This window comes from Canis aureus, chromosome 22 (assembly GCF_053574225.1).
Source record: "Canis aureus isolate CA01 chromosome 22, VMU_Caureus_v.1.0, whole genome shotgun sequence".
Lineage (NCBI taxonomy): Eukaryota > Metazoa > Chordata > Mammalia > Carnivora > Canidae > Canis > Canis aureus.
In genome coordinates this window covers 45,294,201-45,313,050 of record NC_135632.1, presented here as the reverse complement: position 1 = coordinate 45,313,050, position 18,850 = coordinate 45,294,201, and the positions used below count along the sequence as shown (strand labels likewise).

Below are 18,850 nucleotides of genomic sequence, written 5' to 3'. Positions count from 1 at the left end.
TTCTAGAAGAAAGAGTTTGATACGGAAGTGACTTCTTTTTATGTGATTTAAAATGTCAAAGTAAATTTTAAATCAAGAAGGCAGATATAAAGAAGCTTTAAGCAGGCAGTTACAGAGATGTGAAAAGCTTCCAGAATGATTGCGCTTGGCGAATTGGTTAATTCGGCCTGTCTGTGATTGTATATCTTAACATTTTAGAAAAAGCTGATGGGTAAACTTGTTGGCATGCCCATGCTCTGCCTGGAACAGAGCAGTAGTTGTGATCCTCAGCTCAGTTTCTAGTAACTGTGAGTTGTTTCTGTTCTCTTTTGAGTTGTAAGAGGGATATATTGGTTCAGAGATTCTACAGTGATACGGGGTTTTACAGGACTAAAGTGATGTTTGAAAAGTATCCAGCACAGAGCTTGGCACATACTGAAGGTTGAATCCATTCCCTTTTCCTGACCTTCCCTATCTTAATTTAGGTTCTCCCAGAATCAGAGTCTAAGGCAAGGATTTGGTGCACATGGCTGATTCAGGCTGTGGTCAATCCCAGGAAGCACCAGTAGGAAAGTGTGACAGTGAGACAGGAAGAGAAGGAAGCTGTGTCAGGTTCCGCAGAGAAACAGAACCCATCAGATGTGTGTATATTGACATTGTAGTTTGGAGGCATCCTGAATGCAGAATTCCTTCTTTGGGGGTGACTTTAGTCTTTTCCTCGCAAGGCCTTTATGTGATTAGATGAGGCCCACCCACATTGTGGAGGGTAATCTGCTTTATTTGAAGTCTACTGATTTAAACATAATCTCAATTTAAATACCTTTGCAGGGATGCCTGGGTGGCGCAATCAGTTACATGTTTGACTATTTCTGCTCAGCTTGTGATCTCAGGGTTGTGAGATCCAGCCCCATGTCAGGCTCTCTGCTCAGTGTGGAGTCTGCTTAGGCTTTCTCTCTCTCTCTCTCCTGATCCTCCCTGCCACCTCCCTGCCATGCTCTCTTGCTCTCCCTCTCTCTCATAAATAAATCTTTAAAAAAATAAAAATACCTTTGCAGTGAATCCAGATTGAGTACTGCAGCCTAGTCAAGTTGAAACATAAAGTAAACCATCACAGCAGCCAAACAGAAGGTGTGTTGTTTTGAATCCTGCTGGGGAATCCTGAGAGTCCATGTAGAGCATCCCTTAGAGTTACTCCACCTAAGGGATGAGGGAGCTGGGGTCCTGCAGTGTTGAGGTCTGCTGCAGCGACTTTGGTTCTCTGGCACTTCTAGTCAGTCATGCATATGGGTAGAGCCACCAGAGAAGCTCTCAGGAAAGGGGGGTGTGGGTGCTGGCAGTTGCAAATTGGGCTGGACAACAGAGAAATGGTACAAGCCGAGAGGATATGGGTGGGGCGCTGATACTATCTGCTCTGTCTTCCTGTGATCATTTCTACCCCCAGTTTTCTTTGAGCTCAGCTAGCTCATCACTGGCAAGAGGGTTCACACCCTCTGTTCTCCCCATGCCCACCCTTCCCGAGGGAGGGCAGCTCTTGCACCTGGGAGGAAGGCCAGGGAGGGGCTGCTCAGAGGAAGGCCCACTCAGCAGCTACCCCTGCCCAGCTGTGGCCTGGCTGGTCTTCCAGCAATGTCCATCTCTAGCTCTGGACTTGCCAAACAGAACTTGAAAACACAGTCCATTTATAATCCTTTCTTACTGTTTGGCTGTTGCTTGGGGAAATTGTGATCAGTAGAAAGTAAACAGGCCAGAGTTCAGTTCTGGAAAACTGCATGTATTTGGTTCTGCTGTCTGGGCATTTGAAAAATGTAAAAAGTGCACCAAGAACCAGTGTGGTAGGAATGAATAGCCCCACACTGGAGGTTAGGAGAGTTCTAGACTCAGCTCTGTGGTGAATGGCCCTTTGGCCTGGAGCAAGTCTGGTTGATGTGGAGCAAGTCTGGTTTCCTTTTGGGGCCTCAGTTCCTCATCTGAAAAATGAAGGTTCTGAGCCGGAGGGTCCCTAGATTGTTCTGAAGCTTTCACATTCTATGTGTCTGCTCCATTACCTGGTGTCACTCACCAAAGGAGTCCATGTGTGACTCTCATCCCGGCTCTCGTGTTTTCTCTGTCATGTTACCTTCCCAAATGCATTCTTTTCTTTTTTGTTACATTTCCTGTGACTATCCAGGTCTCAGGTCCCCCTGGTGACCCTGCCTTGCCTTGGCAATTAGCGTTGGCTGAAGTAAACAAGTTGGGGCAGACCAGCCCTTGCTGACCAGGAATCCGCCAGCTCGGCATGGCAAGATCCCTGAGATGGCAGAGACCCAGGAAAACCATTAAATGCATCCAAAATACACCCTGTGGCAGCTGCAGAAAGCCTGTCCTGGTCACTTTCCTCCCTCCTGGCTCGTATCTCCCCTGGTGGCTGATCCCTTTGATGTTATTAAAAGCTGGAGCCATCCCTGCTGCCCTGCTTCTCATACTTCAGTGTGGGCAGGTGTGAGCGGCTTTTTACTGGTGCAAGAGCCCCAGCACTAAGGGGCTGGTTTCTGGAGACAGGGCAGGGTCATCTGTTTTCCCATGGCTCTGCAGCCTTATCTGGTCATCTTGGGGACAGAATGTTCCTTCTCTCGCCCTTTAAAAATGCCACATTCCCTTGAATCCACAAAGCAATGAAAACTAGAAAGGGTCACAGAGGGCTGATCCCTGCTGTGGTACAGAAAGGCAGTGAAATAGGTCTGCCTAATAAAGCACATCATTGTAGGGAGGGTGACTGGCTCTGAAATTAAGAAAGTCAAACCTCTTGGGTTTATCTAATGTGACTTATTTTTATTTTTATTTTTTTTAAGTTTCAGATTGTGTGACAATAGGTTCTCCCATCTGACATTACACATTTCAGGAAGAGGCAATGGGTTTCTCTCTTCAGGAGTGCAGCACAGTACACCTAGCACAGGCCCCACAGGGGTCACGGTTCCACTGAAACGATAAGCGCTATGACATTCGTGATCCATATACTCAGCTCCCTGGGAATAAAGTCAGCTTTAGCCTCTGTCGGAGTTTCCCTGAGTGTAAGCGCCAGGAGGGCAGGGCTCCGCCTGGGTTGCTCATACATATAGGCCCTGTGCCCCCATAATGGTGCCTGGCACATAGTTGGTGCTTGGGGGAGAGGTGGCACATGGTCCGAGGGATGTCGTGGTTATCGAGCACAACTCAACATCCGTGAATTGCTGGGTATTGCTCCCTTGTGTTGGGCATTTTTCCCATTGCTTTATAAGAATTGGGATTATGAGCAGCTGTGATAATTTCTGCAGCTTCTAGGAATATTCTGTAGGTTCACCATGGTGTCTCCTTTTCAGGACACCGACTGTGCTGGGTACAGCTAATTACTGATGTGTATAATGGTGACTCAGTTGGTAACTCATGGGCTTTATGGCAGGGAGGAGCCATGACATGTGATCCACGGAGCGTCACCAGGAAGGCAGGGGGCGGCCTCATTGTCTCTTGGTTCTGTGAGGATGCTAGCTGCGTGCTTGTCTCCAAGAAGGTGTTGACTTGGGGCTGCAGTCCTCGGTGCACTGGGGGGCCAGGTAGCATACGAAGTGTGCTTGTGAGCCTGTGGGGGGGAGTGCAGGTGGCCTTGTCACTGCACGTGAGTCCTCACTGATGTCTTGACCTTATTTATTGGCAGGCCTCAATTACATTCTGACGGCTGATGTGGCCAAAAAGGCAAAGGGCCAGTTGCCCAGAGTCTACTTTGTGTTACCAGGAGAGTCCGTGGGTCAGATCACAGAGAAGCTGCAACTGGTCTACATGGAGGAGACGTGTCATCACTACGTGGCCCACGTGAAGGTCAGTCCTCTTTTTCATTCTCCAGCTTTGATCTCTGTGGATGGATATTCATTTAGAACTTGTGGAAACTACCTTTATTGTATGTTATGTATGCTCTGACTTCTAACATTTTATTTCACAAGGAGAACATTCGTTTCTTCTTTTGAAGTTGAAGCCTGACAGCCCTTTTATTTATCTTACTGTGTTGGCCTCAGCATCTGAGGGGGAGTTATGGTGGGCCAGACCAATGACACTCCCTGACCTTGGTTTGTCCTTTTGGGAGGCTTCTCCATCCTCCTCCCTCTTTGAAGCTCTGTAGTCTTCTCGGAGGACACCACAGAAGTACACCGGGTCTGCAGTGGTGCTAGATCACACTGCACCTGATGGCTTTCTCAGTGGTCTACTACACGTTAGCTCATAGTCATGGTTAAGGCGCTTTAAAACTAGTTGGACTTAAAAACTAGGTTTTTATCCCTTGATTACTTTCTGTTTATTTTAGGAGTGCTTTTTTTTTGGCCTCTTTTCCCCTCTTACTCTAAATAAACTTTCAAATGTTTTTTCCCTCTTGAGATTGTTTGTTAAATATACTTTGCTAATTTGGGAGGTCAGGCTTTGATTAGCTACAGAGTGGCCTCTGTGTAGACAGGTGCTGGCAGGATGGGAATCCTGATGGTGCCTGGTGCTGCAGGGATAGCCAGGCACTGACCCACAGGCAGAGAGCACAGGAGATAGAAGGACCTACATGTACCCAGCACATGGTGCTTAAGACGAATGTGGGGTTTGGAGTCACACAGACCCTGGTGTGTGTCCAGCTGGATCAGTACTCTGACATCTGTGTGTCTTGATTTTTGCATCTCTAAAATGGGCACATAGGGCAGTGTGGGTGGCTCAGCGGTTTAGCACCGCCTTCAGCCCAGGGTATGATCCTGGAGACCCGGGATCGAGTCCCACATCGAGTTCCCAGCATGGAGCCTCCTTCTCCCTCTGCCTATGTCTCTGTCTCTCTCTCTCTGTGTCTCTCATGAATAAATAAAATCTTTTAAAAAAACTAGATAAAAGGGTCACATATACTTAAAGGACCTGACATGGAGTCTGACCCACAGCAGGCACTCAGCATTACTGTCTGTTTGGGCCATATGGAATGGTCAGTATTCTAACATTGCTGACTTAGGACAATGTATTTTCATGTAGTTCAACCTGATATTAGCCAGTGGCTTTCTGGCCAAGAGTAAAAATAGTCCATAGCTTAGAATCTCATTCTGTTATTGAGCTGTTAGTACCAGAGCAGGAGAATAACAGCTGCTTCTTGATACTTCTGGATTGGATATAGAGAAATGCCACACACATCCATGGCACTTGGTCTGGCCAAGAGCCCATGAGTCCGTGCCTCTGAGATGCTTTTCAATGGGGCTGGCCTATGTCTCTTGCCAAGACTCGTGCTGGGGCCTGCCCAGACCAGCTGCCCTCTGGCCCTGGTGAAGGCCATTTATAAAGGGGTCCGTGCTTCTATTACGTCAACCGGCCACTCATGCCTCTAGGTCTTAGATTACATTGGTTCATGGGTGCCCTTGGAAGCATGAGGCTGCCCAGGACAGGCTCATATCTGAACACTGCGAGACCTCTAAGTGCCTGTGCTGGATGTCTCCATACTTCCCAGTGGTGAGGCATCTTCCTTCAGGCTTCCTCATGCTGAGTCTCTTCCACAGATGCTTTCCTTCAGGTCTTGTTGTGACTTTTCACTTTGGCTGAAGGGTTCACTTTCTTGTCGTGGCCTCAAGATAGGGCCCCCAAGTGCCTGCAGGCCTTTACAGAGTTCACTCAGGGAACAGCAATAATGTGCTGGCCAGAGGCAGAGCTGTTTCTGTGGTGCCTTCTGAGGGTAAACGGGAAGAAGAGCAGGGCTGCCCAAGGCTGTAGGTCTTGCTACTTCCTGATAGCCAGGGCTGCCAGAGTCTAGAAAATAAACATAAGGCTTCCTCATTAAATCCCAAAGTCAGATAAGCAGCAAATGTTTTTTTTTTTTTTGTAGAAGTATAGCCCAAATAGTGCATGGGATATACTTATGCTAAAAATTATTTGTTGTTTATCTGAAAATTCAGATTTAACTGAGCATCCGTTAGAAGATTCAACCATCCCGATACCCTTCACCCCACAGTTTGGTACTTTTCCATTTGATCAAAACATGGTTGACAGGGGTTCCCATCCCTTGGGTGAGCTATACAGCCCCCAAAGGGGTCAGGTGGGGACACACTCTTGAGTCTCTGGGGCAGCTGGTCCCCCACACATCCCCATGCGGATGCGCTCTTTGGCATCCAGGATGCCAGGAGATCTGCTCCTCGCTCCCTGAGGGTGAGTCTGTGGAAGCCACCCTGAAGGAGTTTTTAAAGCAAATCACTGGACACCAGTTGTGCTAGAATGAAATTCTGGAGTGGCTTGCCTGGATGGCTATGTGAGCACAGCCTTGGAACAGATAGCAGAATTCCTGGATGGAAAGGGACATGTTTCTCCAAGGAGACAATGAGTTGTACCTAAACACACAGAAGAGAAGGATGCAAAGACTCCAAGAGTATAATACTTTCATACTCAGTTATATTTCTTCATGAGCTTTCTTAGTTCTTCCATGATATGATTTGTCCTATTCCATAAATGTTGGGGATTTTTTACCAGCATGTGAGATAAATATGTATAGTTGCAGATTTAATTGTAAAGGGTTCCCTCATATTGAAGCATCACTTCCCTCTACCTCTGTGTCATTGTGTAGAACACAAAAAAGAATAAAAATATCTAAAAACACATGGAACTGTGGCTTTTAAGAAGAAAGGTAGTGTGGTCAGAAGATTTTGGAGGGTTGAGGGCAACTCAGGAACACTGAGCAAGCACATGGCAATATGTGATGATTGAGTCCTTTTCAGGGAGAGCAAGAGAGCAGTCCAGTACATTGGACCTGGAGAAGTTTGGATATGATTGGTACCTGGCTGTTTTCTCATACACACAGTGGCGATATAGAGGATAGAGACACAATTGTTGTCCAGAGCGAGAGCATTTTAAGGTTTGAGACACATTACAGAGCTGCCTTGTAGTTTATAAAGGCCCTCATTCCTGCTGCTTGCGCAAGTCCTGGAGAGAGCAGTTGCTCCTGAGCTCCCATTCGTGAAGCACTTTCCCGTGTGGCACAGGCCACGAGGGGCAGGTCTGGCTGGTCTGTCACGTGGTCCTGGGCAACCTGCTTCACCTTTATTGTAAGCCTCCAGTTCTAAGCCCGAACATGGGAAGGAGAGTCTCCACTCCATAGTAGGGGGCCGGGAACCATGGGGCCCCTTTCTCCTTCACTAGCCCATAAATCTGTGACTCTACCTTGCTGCCTTGTTTGGAATGGGTCAAGACTCATTTCATAGGTGTTGAGGGGATTTTTATTTTAATGATTAGGAGCAGATGGTGAAAAGAAACTAAAAAGTGTGGCACAAACAAGAAATCTACATGGGAAGAGAGGCCAAATGGTAGCACAACGGACGCCTTCCTTCACCTGGAGCAGAGTGGGTTAGGCGAAAGGCCGACTTACACCTTCATGAGTCAGTTTGCAAGGGCCTCTTAGACTTCAGTGTGTGCACAGTCACCAAGGGCCTATGTGAAGTGTTGAGTGCAGACCCTGATGCAGCAGATCTGGGGTAATTTCTAACAAGCTCCCCCATCACACCCATGCTTCTGATCCACGGACCATGCTCTGCAAAGCAAGGAGCCAGAACAAATAGGTGCCAAGATTTACAAGTAGAGTCAAAGGAGGAAGGCCATCAGCTGGCAGTTTCCCAAGAATCAGAAGCCAAGGGGCATTGGAGGGGCCAGCTGCCTCTCCCCTGACCTTGCTGTTGGGAGAGTCCCCTATCAGTGAGGACGGAACATAGTTCTCCTTGTAACGCTCTGGCTTGACTGTGACCTTGTGTGACACACTGGTTCAGGCTGGTGCTTGCCGGTATATATACATGGGCATGGTGGGATGCATCAGGAAGGCACACACTTCTGTGGCCTTTGTGGTTCAAGAGACAGTATCCCTGTTAAGTGGCGCTCAGGTGGCTGAGTGTTTATGGCCACCAGGAAAGTTTATTGACCAGTTGTTGTCTGGGCTGTAGCAGAGGTCCCTGGTGAATGGCCGAGGCAACCAGTGAAGGCAGACACTAATGAGCTGGCTGACTGTATGTGGTGTGGCCCAATGGCCCAGCTGGCCAAGGAGGCAGTAGGCCTGGCCCTGGTTTGTCCATTGTGGAAAAACAGCTGGGGAGGCGGTGGCTCTTGTGGGAGTTGAGGCAGGCAACACGGTGGGGAGGGAGTGGCAGCAGGTGGCTTCCTAGAGCAGGGACTGGGGACTGGACTGGGAACTGGTCATCTGAGCATGAGGGCATGGTGTAGCCTCTGGTGCAAGTGGAGCCTTCTCATGGGCTGGCTTTGTAGACAGTGACGGAAGGTAAATAAAAGTGCTCCGGCTTATCACATACCATATGGCTAGCAGACTGTGAGGCAGGCGCTAGGGGCTGGGTGTGTTTTGTTTAGGCTATCTTTAGGGTTCCCCCCCACACACTTTAAGCCTATTCCAATCCCCTTTTTTTTCCTCTCCCTCTCTCCCTTCCTTTTCCCTAGAAGTTTTCCTTCCATATATGGTGATAAGTATCTCTACCGTAGAAGACTGTTTGAGCTAACACCTGCCTCCCAGGCTAGCTGTGTTTTGTCCCATGCTTTGTTCCCTTCTCAGCCCTGATGGGGCCTTCAGGACGTACAGAATTTTGTAATAAGCCCCATCCTCCTGGGGGTGCCAGGTCCATTCTCAGGGGCTCACTGTGGCCCACAGAGCTGACGTAGTGTAGGCTTCTTCCCTGGCCTCTCTGTCTCAGAGTCCATGTGCCCCAGTTTATCTTCTCTCCTCCCCAGACCAGCCCAGTTTTGGAAATCAGCTCCTTCTAGTGATGTGGGCTGGAGGTGTCTTGGCGGGGGGGGGGGGGGGGGGTGTCTCCCCAGTTGCAGGGGAAAGCCCTCGCATGTCTACTCAGCCTCAGGGCTTCTACAGCCTGGCCTTGGCTTACATTTCTAGCCTCATCTTCCATACCCCATCACACATGCCTTGGGCTCTTGTCAAGGTAGACTGACTCCATTCCAGGGTTCTCGGGCTCACCCCCAAGAACCCCAGCGTCCCTGGCCTCTCAGTGATCAGAGGCCCAGTTTTTGTCAGAAGTATGTACAACCACATACCCCTTACATGATTTTTGCATTTTTAAAAAAATCTTAAACACACAGCTCCTCTGGTATCTTATTTCATATTTTTTTCTTTAAATCAGCTGACTTTTTTGTCTACAATAAAATAATTTGAAACAGAAATTTTGTACCCTCCTGTAGGCAGAAACCAACTACTATGTGCCAAACAGAAAGTAACTATAAAAGTAAACGCATTGAAGACACAACAGTGTCCTCAAACTCTAACTGGATTTCATTGTTTGCCAGTCTGTGGACAAGCCACCCACTCTTCCTGTGTGTGAGAAGGGGAGATGATGGAGTGCTAGGGAAGTGTTAAAGATGTACTGGCAACTGTACTGAACTTTCCCCCTGATGCAATCAGAGGGACTGGAAGGGTATTGACTGGGCAATAACTTTCCATATATGTGGGTCCTGATATAGTGCCATGGAAAACCATGTCCTGAGCCCTGTCTGGGAAGGCCTGGCCATGCTCTGCTTTGATTGAATACACCTCACCTTTCTTGCCTGCTGAAGGCCCCAGCAGTCCACAGCTGGGCATTGTCATGGGCCCCAGAGATGCCACTGTCAGCTGCCTGTCTCCTGGGAACGTGCTCCATGCCGCCTGATTCCTGCTTTGGGGATGATAGGCACAAAACAAATGCTCGTCCAAGCGCGCCTTGTTGAAGTGACTCCTTGGTTAGCTGGAGACAGAGGTCCCAGGGGGTATCTGGTTAGGGTGGGTCCTTCCCACCTCCCTGGGAACCTGCTGCTGCTGGGATGGGAGGTGGTGGTGTGAGGTGGAAGAGTTGTGGATGCGTGGCCCAAGCTGAAGACTGAATTAGCATGATCTGTCATTGCTCCATTGTTTTCTGGCCTGTGTGTGTTTACTAGGGTGAGAGCCATGCTCTGGCCTCAAGTCCTGCACGATGCCTTGAGAAGTCAGCCCTTGTGAGCCAGATGCTCATGTGTGCTGGGCAGGTGAGCACCTCTTCAGGAGCTGGGGAGCAGTGCAGCAGCTTGAGTCTCTACGGGGATGGTGGGGAGAAGCCCAGGCACGATGGAACATGGGGTCAGTTACGTCATTCCCAGCTCTGAGGATCAGGCCTCTAGAGGCCTTCAGAAAACTTTCAGTGAGCGAAGCCATGTGTCAGACATTGTTAAAAGAGCCAAGAATGAGGATTAATGTAACAAGGGGAACCCCCACCCCCCACCCCACACCAGACAAGGGAATATGAATGCGCATTGGCTTTCCTGGGTAGCTGCAGATGTTCATGCAGTTGTGCTTTTATGTTGCTGGAGGGTTTTTCAAGGGAGTTCAGACCTAACGTACTGCAGCTCTTTTGTTGCTTGTGGGAACAGATGGTCGGCCTGGCCTGGCAAAGGGCAGGGCATCTCGGGCCACCAGGTCTCCCCAGAGGTCGTGCCTCGGGCTCTGCCCAGGTGGTCCAGTCTGTTTCTGTTTTCACACCCAATGAGATGCCTTTGGACTGAGCTTCATGTGACAGGCTGGGAGTTTGCAGGGCCTTTGCTCTACTGAATGCAGTGGTCAGATATCAGAGGCTCTAATTTTCTTAAGTTTATGAAGCACATAGTAAAAGGAGATTAAGTTGGAGTGTGTAAGAACTCCATGAGGAAGGGGAGGAAGGAAAACAAAAATTTGTTTTATCTGGAAAGTGATTTGTTAAACCTCATCTTGATAAGTCAAAGAAATAGCTTTAAAAAAAAGATTCTAATATTTGGAGAAAAGGGATGCAGACCTTAGATGGAGGAAGTCATCTTAAAACTTATTTATTTGAATTGATAGTGTATGTGCATTGTCAAAAACATTTTTAACTGTACTAAACGATATACAGAGAAAGGATATCTTTTAGCCACTCAGAGACAACCACGATCCCAATTTTCTGCATGTTTGTCAATAAATACACAAAGTTGTGTGCACACATCCCCTTTATACATGGATGGCAGCATGCCGTGGCACACTGTTGTGCAACTTGCTTTTTTCTTTTAGAATGTCCAGTTAGATGGATAAACAGATTTTGGTAAATCTGTACAATGGAATACTACTCAGCAATGACAGTGAACTACCAATGTACACGATAATGTGTATATACACATGCATATAACATGCGATTATATATATATATATATATATATATATACACATGTGTGTGCAATGACATGATGAATCTCAAAAGCATTCTGCTAAGTGAAAGAAACCAGACGTAAAAAGCTAGTAGTACAACAGTTCCATCTATATGACAACGTAGAGAAGGCCAACCACAGAGACAGAAAGCAGATCAGTGGCTTTAGGGGCCAGGGATGGGGAGGGTTGGGAATGATTAACTGCATAGAGGCAAGAGGAACCTTTTCACGGTGTTGAAAATATTCTGGATCATGACTGTGGTGATGGTTATATGATTGAATACATTTATTAAAGCTCATCAAAGCATTTAGTTAAAATTGGTAAATGTTATTGTATGTAAACTATATTTCAATCAAACTTATTTTTTTTTAATGGATCTTGGGAAGTCATTGGAGAGGGAGACACACCATGAGAGCCTCTTAACTCTAGGAAACAAACTGAGGGTTGCTGGAGGGGAAGTGGGGGGCAATGGGGTAACTGGGTGATGGGCATTAAAGATGATACATGATGGGATGAGCACTGGGTGTTCTATGTAACTAATGAATTAATGAACTCTACCTCTGAAACTAATGATGTACTATATGTTGGCTAGTTGAATTTAAATTAAAAAAAAAAGGATCCTGAGAGTTGTTCCATATTGGTGTCTGCAGTTTCCCTGCTCTCTTTCATGTCTGTATGGTATCCTGTTGAAAGACTGTCCCTTTATTTATTTAACCTGGCCAGGGGATCTTTTTTTTTTCCAGGGTATCTTCTAAATGCCAGCTTCACGTTGACTTCACCTGGAGTCTGTAGATTAGTAATCTCAGTTTCCTTCTCTAGATGTGGTTCAGATCCCTTTTCGGAAAACCCTTAACCTGCCTTGGAAAGGGGGATGGCCCTTAAACAGGAATGAAATGTCCCTTCCAGCTTCAGCCATTTCGTCTTCCTTGTTTCAGGCCTGTAGTGTTCTGGTTGAGGGTTTGATAGGGACCCTGAAGACGACAGATGGAGGGGCCCTGGTAGTCCCTGAGGTGGCCTTGGACATATGTTTTAGGGAGGATGAGCCTTTCAGCTGTGGAGTGCCCAAGGAAAACTGGGGATATCTTTCTTCATTCCTGCAGTTTAGCTTTGTCCCTTTGGCAGGTCCTCTTTGGCCAGAGGTGGCATAGGTAGCCCAAATGTGTGCTAAAGTCATGCTAGAAAGTAGGGCAGGGTAAGTGGGGAGTTCAACCTCAGGTGGGTTGAACTGATCTATGGGGAACTGCCATCATTGTTGAGCTCAGTTGTAAAGCTGCTCATGTGGTGCACTCTGGTCATCCAGATGTCACTAAGGAACTGGAGGTGGGGCTCTGGAGACCGTGCCTAAAGCCAACCCCCAGAGTGTGGATACTTTGACCACCTCCTCCAAGAGACTGCATCGTGCATAGTTGGAGAGCAAACTGGGGAGGGATCTCGAATTTAGGGGGTGGAGGGGTAGATGTTCTACATGGGTGTTGATGTCCTCTCTGGGTACCATTTGGCTATTGATTTCTTTGTTGGGTCGAATGAAGTCTGCATTTGGATAGTGCCACAGAAGACCTTATGACTGGTAAAGGAAGGTACAATCATTCTAATATAGTGGCTTTGCCCACCTCACCTTTTTTTCCCTGGAAACAAGGCTGGTATAAATACAGAGCCATGGCATTGACACTAAAAGTTTTATCATAGGCTTTTTTCTTGTACTTTATCAATTGTGAGTGAAATTTTCATTTTAAGAGACAGTTTTCTGGGTTTAGTATGTTATGCATACCCTTATAACACTAATATTTTTCTGAAGTCGCACATGATAATGTGTTCTGTCTTACTGGTTTTGTCCTGGTATTTGAGATATGATTTTAAAGGATTTAAAAAAGATTTTATTTACTTATTTGAGAGAAAGAGATAGGGAGAAAGAGAATGAGCACACGAGTGCGGGGAGGGGAAGAGGGCGAAGCAGACTCCCCGCTGAGCAGGGACCCTCATGCGGTGCTGATCCCAGGACCCTGAGATCATGACCTGAGCTGAAGGCAGACATTTAACCGAGGCACCCAGTTGCCCTGATTTTAAAGAATTTTAAAGAAGGATTTTCTTTACTCCTCAAACCTAAAGCTTACATGTTTATTATAAGAGTGATTTCATTCAAAGTAATCATCTTTTAGTAGTTCCTGTTTTGGAATTTCCTCCACGGTTTACTCACTTTTTTAAAAAAATTAAGATATAATTGACATATAACATTATATTAGTTTTCAGGTGTACATAACAATTTTCTCTATATATACATTGCAAAATGGTCACTACAGTAAGTCTAGTCAATATCTGTCACCACACAGTTACAAATTTATTTAAGATTTACTCTTTTAGCAACTTTCAAATATGATTGACTGTAGCACATGCTGTACCTTACATCCCCAGGACTTACTTATTTAAGACTAGAAGTTTGTACCTTTTGACCCCCTCCACCCATTTCACCTACTTGCCCCGCCCCCCATCTCTAGCAATCACCAGTCTGTTCTCTGTGAGTTTCGTTTGTTTGTTTTCGATTCCACATATAAGTGAGGTCATAAGGTAGTTGTCTTTCTCTGACTTCTTTCACTCAGCATAATGCCCTTAAGGTTTATGCACGTTGTTGCAAATGGCAGGATTTCCTTCCTTTTTATGGCCGAGTAATATTCTTGTGTGTTTGCCTGCACACATGTGTGTACACCAACAACTTCTTTATTCATTCATTCATCGCTGGACATTTAGCTTGCTTCCATCTCTTGGCTGCTATAAATAATGCTGCAGTGAACGTGGGAGTTACAGATATCTTTTCAAATTAGCATTTTTATTTTCTTCAAGTGAACACGCAGGATTGGAATTACTGGATAATATAGTTCTGTTCTTAAATATTCACTTTTAATTAATGGTAAACTTTTGGAGTTAACTTGAATTTTAAAAGCAGCAGGATTTCTCTGTGATCCTCTCTAGTAGGTAATAGTCTATTTGGGAGAAAAATAAGGTGTGATAATATCAAAATTAGTAAAGAATTTAGTAAGTAAACCCCCTTTAAAAATGCTTCTCACTAAAAGAATTCCTATGATATTTGGAGTAGTAATAATGGAAGCTGCAAACACTAGTCGAGCATTTATTTAGTATGTGCCAGTTACTATCCATGACTACTTTTATATTCATTTTCTCCTCATACTAACATGAGAGATAGTTCCTAATTTTGGCCTTCTTTGGGGAATTTAGAAGACCAGGCAAAGGGGTGTGAAGGAACTTGCTCAGTACCTTAGAGCCAACAAGGAGCAGAAGTGGAATTTGAACCCAGCAGCATGGTTCCTAAGGCTGGGCTCTTCACCACCACGCTGTAGCCCCTCTCGTAAGTGTAAGCCACAACTAATGAAGCACTTTTTTTTTTTAAGATTTATTTATTTATTTATTCACCCCCCCCCCCCCCACACACACACACACAAAGGCAGAGACACAAGCAGAGGGAGAAGCAGGCTCCACACAGGAAGCCCTATGTGGGATTCGATCCTGGGACTCCAGGATCGGGCCTTGGGCTGAATGAAGGCAGGTGCTAAACTGCTAAGCCACCCGGGCTGCCCTAATGAAGTACTTATATGCCAGCTACTCTTCTAAGGGAATTGCCTGGGTAAAGAGGGCATGTGATTTGCCCATGGTTGCAGAGTTAGCGAGAGCCTTTATTGGGATCAGCACATGGCCACCACAGGTGGCAGCTGTTGATGAGCATATTGTGGCGCAGTAGTGTGCTGGTACTTAGGGGAAGGGACCTGACCTAGAGCATTTTGCCAGTTTCCCTGGTGTGAATATTCCCACTCTTTCTGTCAATGGGACATCACTGAATGTAGCATTAGGAAGAAATGCACCATAGCATACTACTGTATAGTATTTCTGGACTGTGCATGAGAGATTATGTAGATCTTATAACCTTAAGAACATAGATAACAGTATAGATATAAATAAATGATTGAAGATAAATAAAAATAAATAAATAAATAAATAAATAAATAAATAAATGATACAATAATTAGGAAGTGATGAGTTTTGAGTATTTATTACCCACCTTTAACTTAATATAATTCATTTGATTATAAGCTTATGCAATTTAGTAATGGCTGTTATGACCACTGGCTCATGCACTTTCTGAAAATTGAACAGTTGGCTCTTGTAAGCCTACTGCAGAATGTTCCACTGGCTGTGACCACTGTGTCTGCTGTGTTTGTCTCTAAGTTGATCATATCACTCAAGTCCTGCCTTACACACAGATGTTTGATATCAGTCTTTCATTCTTGTTTCCTGTGGTTTTTTTTTTTAGATTGACAAATAATAGGAAAGTTAAATTTGTGAGGTTAGTTTAACCACTAGACCACAGCTTTTATATTTGTACATTTGGTTTGGAAGCACTCTGCATTTTGATTGAAAATATTAGATGGTTTAATGGTTTCCATTTAACATAATAAAAAAGATTTTATTTAAATTTATCGGTAGGTAAATTTAGCCATTCCTCCCTCCCTGCCCCATATACACGCTGAGATTCTTCTGAGGGAAGAGAGCTGCCTTTGCTCTACACACCAAAGAGTAATGGGCTGATTATTGAGTTGTCTTGGAGGAGGAAGGGGCCTGGTGATGGCAAGAGTACTTCCAGTAGGCCGTTAAACCGTGTCAATCCCCTTACTTCTAGAGACTGAGTTTGGCCCTGTCCTGATGAGTGTGGGGTGGGCTGGCTGCTCCGTGAGGTTTTCTTGCATGGTGATTTGATCAAGTAGAAACTTTGGCCGGGTCCTGCCCTTTCCTTACCAGTTGTGCTAATTAGAAGCAGCATATTAAGGTGGCCCAAATTGTACTAGTGTGCTTTTCTTTGTTGTCCCTCCTGAGGCATCCATTCCCAAAGCCATCTGGAGAGTTCTCTGGCCTAATAAGTGAGCGCCACATGAATCAAAAAGCAGCAGGCCTAGAAGCCACCCTTTGTGTAGTGGCTGGTCCAGAAGGCCCCACAAACCTTCCTATCTCTTCCCAAGTGAGCATTTGTGTCTGAGATGTCCAGCTCCATGTGGGAGGGCCCACGGTGGTCTCTGAATGAAGGTGGAAAGGCTGAGCAGACCCAGCTAGTGTCTACCTGCAAAGGCAGTGTACCATGCCACCAGGTTGCTGGGTACCCGGCGCTTTCTGCAGGGTGGTTGCAGGTGCCTGGAGGGAAGGGCTCAAACCCAGACTGATAAGAAGGGTCCTGTGTTTGGGTGGGAGCTACAGTAAGAGGGAAATGAGGGAAGAGAGCTGCCTTTGTGCTGTGCTGCATGTCAAAATAGGATATGGATAAAGACATCTGTCAGAGGGTGGTGACTGTTATCTGGGTAGGGGCAGTGGGGGGAAGGGGATGTCCAGAGAATTCTTCTGGGAAAATTCCTAGCCAGCTAAGGATTTGAGGAAGATGACACTAATAATAGGATACCTTGCTTCACCATGTTTCCTCTGCTCCCTGGAACAGAGGCAAGTTTCAGCTCTTGGGAGGTAATCTATTGATTGGGTCACAAGTGAGGCTTCTAGTACCATTACCTCTGCAAAGAGCTTCCAGTTCTCCCTGCACTCTGGATACAGCATGACACCCTTAGTTTTCACAATAATTCATTCAGCTGCCAGGAGTGGAGACCCGCCTCTAGGGTCTTAAGCACATTACTTGACCTCTAACCATGTTATAAGACTTCTTAGAGGAGGAAGAGAAGTTGCTGGTTCTATTTTGAATGCTCAAGGATGCAATTCTCATGAACTTTCACTTATTTAGGAAATGTGTAGTGAGTGCCTACTATGTCCTGGGTTGTGTGGACCCTCACGTCCGTCTGAGAGCAGACAGAAATCCATGCTCTCTGGGACCTTACCTGCCAGTGGAGAGAGGCAAACAATAGAGATAATAAAGCAATAACTGAAATTGTGTTAGGTGATGAGGGCAATGGAGAAAGAAAACAAATAGAGCAAGGTGAAGTTGGTTGGGAGTGCAGGGTTGGGCTTCTGGAGGTCAGGGTGACCTTCCAGAGAAGGGGGGAGGGGGCAGCTAGCAAGGTGGGATTCCTATAGGGACCCATCAGAGAGGGTCCCGGGGTATGAGACAGCCTTGAGGAGGAGCAGGGGGACTGTGGGAGTGAATGGGAGGAGAGGAGTCCAAGTGGCAGTGATGGGCATGGGCAGACCACATATCACCCCGCAGGACATGGGGAGGCTGTTGTGTTTTCTCTGAGGATCTGAGCAGAGCAGTGCCATGGTCTTAACTTCCACTTTGAAGTAAGGGCTCTCAGTTTGAAAGGACTCTTCTAGCTGCTATGTTGAAATGAACTGTAGGAGATGGGATAGGAGCATTACAGGTGTAGGGGATTCTTCAAGCATCTGGGAAGAGAGCTTGGTAGCTCTGCCTGGGGTGATAATCGTGGAGCTGGGGAGAAGTGGTTGCATTCTGCATTCATTTCAACGGTGGATCCTGAGATTTTAATGGTCACGTATCAGGGAATGAGGTATCCCAGGTGACTCCAAGATTTTCAGCCTGATTAACTGGAAGCAGGGAGTTGTCAATGGTGTTCTCTTTGGAATTGGTAAGGTTGCAGGTGGACCAGGTTTTAAGAGAAAGTTCTGGAATTCATATTTAGATGCACTGAGTTAGAAGGGTCCATTGGATAGTGAAGTATAGATGTGTATATATGAGTCTGCATTTTGAGTAGTAGTCTGGGTTGGAGGTATAAAATTGGGATTCAGTGGCAGATTGTATTTGAAGCTGTGAGATTTGGGGCACCTGGGTGGCTCAGTGGTTGAGCGTCTGCCTTTTTGCTCAGTGTGTGATCCCGGGTCTGGGGATCGAGTGCCACATCAGTCCCCCTGTGAAGAGCCTGCTTCTCCCTCTGCCTGTGTCTCTGCCTCTCTCTCTGTGTCTCTCATAAGTAGATAAATAAAAAATCTTTTATTTATCACAGGGAGCCCGATGTGGGACATGATCCCTGAACTGGGATCACACCCAGAGCCAAAGGCAGACGTTCCACTGCTGAGCTACCCAGGCATCCCAATAAAAAAAAAAAAAAAAAAAAAAAAAATCTTAAAAAATAAATAAAATAAAGCTGTGAGATTTGATGAAGTCACCGAGGTGAGGGAGAGGGGAAAAGAAACAAAGACACTCCTAGAACATTAGAAGCACTTTTCCTCATGGTCCCAAGATGGCTGCTGAGTTCCAGCTACTGTGTCTGCTCTCCATGAATGGAGAAGAGCAAAAAGTCTTGCCATCTGATCTGAGGGCCCTTTAAAGAGTCTCCAGTGACTTCTACCAAATCACTGATCATATCTTAAGGGAGACTGAGAGATGTCGGTTTTGGCTGGACATCCTACAGACTTTTAACAGTGGAGCTTTGCTGCCCAGTAGAACTTTCTGAGATGGAAATGTGCTCTAACTGGCCTGTCCAATATGGTGGCCACTAAAGGACTCTTGAGAACTTGAAATGGAGCTAGCATCACTGGGGAAATGAATTTTTATTTTAAGTTTAAACTTAAATAACCACATGTGGCCAGTAGCTACCATATGGGACAGTGCCAATACTGAAGTTTGATTATTTCAGGAGGAAGAGGGAGGCACACTGGGCAGGCAACTTGCAGATTCTGTGACAGGAGCAAATGGAGTCTTCACAGGACACTGATCACAGAAGTCAAGCCTCAGGAGGCAAATGGAAACAT

At 46.1% G+C, this 18,850-nt stretch overlaps 1 protein-coding gene across 4 annotated transcripts in view; it reads left to right on the top strand.

Moving 5' to 3' along the window:
• Positions 1-18,850, top strand: part of ITGA9 (integrin subunit alpha 9) — a 353,430-nt gene that overhangs the window by 81,418 nt on the left and 253,162 nt on the right. For all 4 annotated transcript variants that reach the window (XM_077865823.1, XM_077865822.1, XM_077865824.1 and 1 more), the window contains exon 15: positions 3,647-3,807. In XM_077865823.1, coding sequence (XP_077721949.1) covers positions 3,647-3,807 — 161 coding nt within the window. The remainder of the gene's footprint in view (positions 1-3,646; positions 3,808-18,850) is intronic.